Genomic DNA, 5,000 nt, shown 5'->3' on the forward strand with positions numbered 1-5,000 from the left:
ATACATTATTATTATTATTTTCTTTATTATTATTATTTATTTATTTATTATTATTTTTTTTTTGCCTGAACGAATGTATTGTCATTTTCTCTTGGTGTATAGAACTTTTACTACGGAAATTCATAATTTTACAACACTTGGAGGCGTGGCAATAAGAAAGCTATAGCTTTCCATTGGTTGTTACGTCTAGCAGGCTGACTGGCGATTCGTCAATCGACTACCGGTCTGCCCTCTCTTGATAGTCAATGGAATTAACTTACAATGTAAACACAGGCCTTACTACATCGTAAATTTGTTTTGAGAATAGTTGGTTTACAATGTAGTAAGGAGATCGGAAGGTACGATGTAGTAAGGCGGTTACAACGTCCTCAACCTTGTATCCTTGGACGGGTAGTTTTGAGTATCCCGGACCTGGCTTCTACAAGCCTTATCTGACTGTGGACCTTCGCCCTTTTGGCCAGGCCCGGGCGCGCCACGCAGGGAGAGTGGAGCCACAGCGGCCTTTCCCTTGTCCTGTTTTCCAGGGATGATATAGAGCCATTGGATGTGCAGAACTTTGTCAGATATTGTTATGCTATCATAACATCTTTAAAGCCTGCGAGGCGGCTCTCTGGCGAGTGCAGAGTCCGGGTTGTGGAATCTAAAATTAAAGAAGTTTTTGACAATTTTTTTTTAAGTGCCCTATCCCACAAGGACGTTGGCGATCATGGATTTCCATGATTTTCTTGGCAATTTAGAGCGGTGGTTTGCTGTTGCCTTCCGCTCGGTGTTTTTATCGAGTCACCATCTCTATTTACCAGGGTCTGGGACCGGCACTGACTTGGGCTGGCTTGCCCACCCAGTGGCTAGGTAGGCAATCGAGGTGAAGTTCCTTGCCCAAGGGAACAACGCGCCGGCCGGTGACTCGAACCCTGGAAACTCCGATTGCCGTCGTGACAGTCTTGAGTCCGATGCTCTAACCACTCGGCCACCGCGGCCGCTTTTGACAATAATCACTAAAAAACTGTCGTCGCCGTCTAGTACCGAAGTGAAATAACGAGCACCAATTCAGGAAACTTAAGTAAAGACGCAATTCGGACTTGAAATCTGGAACGTCAAGAAGAGACTCCAGTTTAGTATTGACAAACTTATATCTATATTATTTACTAGCTTTTTTATGATTTTAAACTAGCGGGTTCACTGACCGGAAAGGTAAAATATAAAAGGCCGAGAACAGACCGATTTGTGTCTCCAGTGGTCATTTACGTAATCCTCTACCTTTCTGCTCATAATGTGCCCCTTTACAGACATATTTTTACCATTAGTTGTCAGAATTGTTAATATGATGGAGAGAGGTAAATCAACAAATGACAGGCGGTCTGCCTACGCACTCCAGAGTACGGTGGAATGCTGGAATGCCAGAAGGCGACCCCTGCCGCCCGGGCCCCAAAGCGACCGAGTGCGGCCTCCGGGGGTCGAGGTGCGGGGGCGGGGATGGGAAGCGGCGGAATTTGTGGAAGTGTGTTGGCGCTGCAGAGCCCCAAAGGACACAGGACGCAGACTGAGGAGGGGACGACTTGTTCTGATATAGAGATAGCTAACAGGCGCAACCGATCTTGTCCAAATGAGTGACAGCAATAAATAACGGAAATGTGACAGATGAGGGATGAAAACTTTACAAATATTAAAATCGTGAGTATATGAATATGGACACTGTGGTTTCTTCCTCTACGAAAGAAGGTCCTGCCACAAACACCCACATGTAAATCATTAAAATATTTCTACTTTTCAAGATTATTGTGATAATATCTGTAATCACCATGTTCACTAAAATAGAAGGAGATATTCACACATGCTGTGGATATCCTCTCTTTGACCCTAAAAATTCCCCATAGGCACGGAATGTATTTTATACCAATCTGGATCCTCTTCAACGCCATCTTCACAATAGCGAGTTGTGGGTTACGAGTACATAGAAATGTACGTTCTGCTTCGCTTACAAGTGGACAAGGCAAATGCGTTCGACGGAGGGGAAAGTTCAGCTTCTGATAAATCGTGACAGCCATGTTATATAAGAGACATAATAAGGATTTTGAAATAACCAATACTTTCTAGGTACTGTGGCACAGGTAACTCCCTTATGCAGGTGACCTGGGTTTGTCTAACATGTATGTAAAGGCAAGTAGTAACACCGAGCGCTGCCAGCTTTAGAGAACGTGCAGTTTTGTCTACAACTGGACACTTCCATGGGTTGCTGATCACTTGGATATTGCAGATTCCTCTCTGTATGGAAACTCTATGTTATCTGTATTACGATTTCTTTCTCAATGTTGGTAGACTTTACCCATTCTGTCTGAAATATTAGTATTATATTTTGCGCTAGATTTGCTAGTATTCCTGAGAAATTCGTTGCGGTTTTGGAAAGCGGTAGAGAGTTACCTGGAATTGTGCGTTTTTTCTCCAATGTTTATTCGTTTAAGGCGTTGCCATTCAAGGAAAATTACGGAATGAACCAGCTGTTGCAATCAATATTGATTTCAAGGGACATGCCAGGAATTTTGTGGTGCGTCGACCCTCCCTTGCCTCGCCCTCCCTTTGCTCTGCCCTCCCTTCCTCCCTTCCTTCCTTTCCCTTCGCTTCCCCGTCATTTCCTTTGCTTTGTTGCCTTCCCTTCCTTTCCCTTCTATTTCCCTTCCTTTCCTTTCTCTCTTTCTCTTTCCTTTCCTATTCCTTTCTTCCTTTCCTCCTTCTCTTCTTTCCTCATTCCTTTTCCCTTTTCTTCCTTCTCCTTCCATTCCTTCCCTTCCCTTTATTTTATTTTCCTTTTCTGCTTTCCCTTCCCTTTTCTTTCTTTACTCTCCCTTCCTTCCCTTTCTTTCCGTTTCTCTCCTTTTTCTTCCTTTCCTTTCCCTTTCTTTCCTTTCCTCTGCTCTCCTCTTCGCTCATTCCATTCCCTTTTCTTCTTTTCGTTTCCCCGCCTTTCCTTCTCTTTTCTATTTCTTCTTTTTCTTTCCCTCTCTTCCTTTTCTTTTCCTGCCCTGTTCTTTCCTTCCCTTCCTTTCTTCCTTCCCTTCTTCCTTCTTCTTCCCTTCCCTTCCCTCCCCTCCCCTCCCTCCTCCCTCCCCTCCCCTCCCCTTCCCTCCTCCCTCCCTCCCTCCCTCCCTCCCTTTTCCCTTTCATTTTCTTTCCCTCCCACCCCTCTCCTTCTCTTTGCTATCCCTTTCCTCTCCCTCTCTTTCCAACTCTCATAATAGTCAGATAAATTCGCAGCAAAAGCGAGACAAAACACGACCTGGCATCGCAGCTGGCCGTGTCCTCGCCGACTTAGACAACAACCCTTTGTTTCGTTTAGCAGAATGCGACGGCGATTCTATTGACACGTCTTATTAGCCGGAGGGTGTAAACGGCGGCGTCGCGCGGGAGGGGCACCTTGGCGGCTGCCTTGGGCGTCAAATTTTAAAAAGGTAAAAGAGTGGAAAAAAAAGAAAAAAAAATGGCCTGCTTCCCCGTTCGGAAAATCTCCCAAAGTTTCAACATTTAATGTAGTGTTTCAACATGGCGTAGCCGGGGAGTAATATCAGTTGATGGAGATTTCAATGCAGAAAATACGGACGTTGAAAAATGTTCAAATGGAAACCAGGCGGGAAGCAACGGGACGATCAATCCTAGACGTATTTTGCATCTGCTCATGCCCGCTGCGCCCACCGACCCTCGTGGGAAGGAGTTTGAAACATGGCACTGTGGCATCCTGAACCGTTTTGTAATCTTTGCCCAATTCGTAAAGCTGGACATTCATGAATAATAAGAAGCAGTCCACCATTCACACACTGATGTGCAGGTAGTGTTTTATGGATACCGAGGACAGTCAATAGTTATTTACAGTAGGTGGTTCAGTATATATATATATATATATATATATATATATATATATATATATATATATATATATATATATATATATATTTATATAGAACACACACATGCACACACACAATGTATCATCTGTACACATACATCCACACAAATCTAAACATTCAGTAAATAAAAATTATATATTTATTCATATCTATCATTCAGGTCTGATATACTCCAAGATACCCAGATGATTTTCTGAGCTCGAAGGAGACTTTTAGTTATTTCAGGAGTTCAGAATTATTTGTCCTCCCTGACAGTCACCGCCTTTTACATGTACTATCCAGTTGCTGTGAATTCTGTGACTCACCGACGGCTATGCAAGGGACCTGGGCTTTGCATATAAAGAGTGGTGCTTAGACCTTGCACTCATCACGCCCCATTATTCATGATTAAAATTATTGCGGATTGAAGGCATCTTGAGGAAGCTGTAGGGTATTTAACGTCTTATATATGTTATCGCTACAGGACACAGGTGTTTATACCAACGTTTATGACGAAATGCATTTGCAATCAATAATTCACAGGTGACTTCAATGAATGTGGTCGTGGGGACCCTCGTGGCGCTTGCGGCCTGTATGGGCGTCCACGGCCAGTCCCTCGAGTCCAAGGACCTGATGCACAGAGCTGTCTTGGACCAGGAAGGCAAATACGTCATGCTGTGGACGCCGCGGGACGAGGAAATCGTCATCGAAGTGCAGGTGAGTGCGGGTGTCTTGTCTGCATAATCGCAGAGCTTCCGTTAACAAGGAAAATATAAACGACAGTGAGCATTATGTCTTACTCAAATACACAGCCTTATCTGTGTAAAAATCCGCTGTTAATTACATTCCTTTTTCATTTATTAACCTTGTTCACCTTTGTTCAAAGGTGGCGACGAAGGGGTACGTGGGCCTCGGGTTCTCCCCCAACGGCGGGATGCGGGACGCCGACATCGTGCTCGGCTGGGTGTCGGACGAGGGAAAGGTTGCCCTGGAGGTAAGTGTGGAACCAAGTGGACTCGTGGTCAGTCTCACAGAGGTCAAAGTGAGGTGTAATTAAATGGATAAAATGAGTCACCTCGTGGCCAGTCAGATATAAACAAAATGGAAAATAAGGAAAGAAGTGGT

At 44.3% G+C, this 5,000-nt stretch overlaps 1 protein-coding gene across 1 annotated transcript in view; it reads left to right on the plus strand.

Moving 5' to 3' along the window:
• LOC119574564 (DBH-like monooxygenase protein 1) overlaps positions 1 to 5,000 on the plus strand; it is a gene marked incomplete at its 3' end in the record, with an annotated part of 12,895 nt that overhangs the window by 4,329 nt on the left and 3,566 nt on the right. Inside the window, 2 exon segments of the mRNA XM_037921881.1 lie at positions 4,419 to 4,592; positions 4,762 to 4,869. Of these exon segments, the coding sequence (XP_037777809.1) occupies positions 4,428 to 4,592; positions 4,762 to 4,869 (273 nt within the window).

Source organism: Penaeus monodon, chromosome 1 (assembly GCF_015228065.2).
Source record: "Penaeus monodon isolate SGIC_2016 chromosome 1, NSTDA_Pmon_1, whole genome shotgun sequence".
Taxonomy (NCBI): Eukaryota; Metazoa; Arthropoda; class Malacostraca; order Decapoda; family Penaeidae; genus Penaeus; species Penaeus monodon.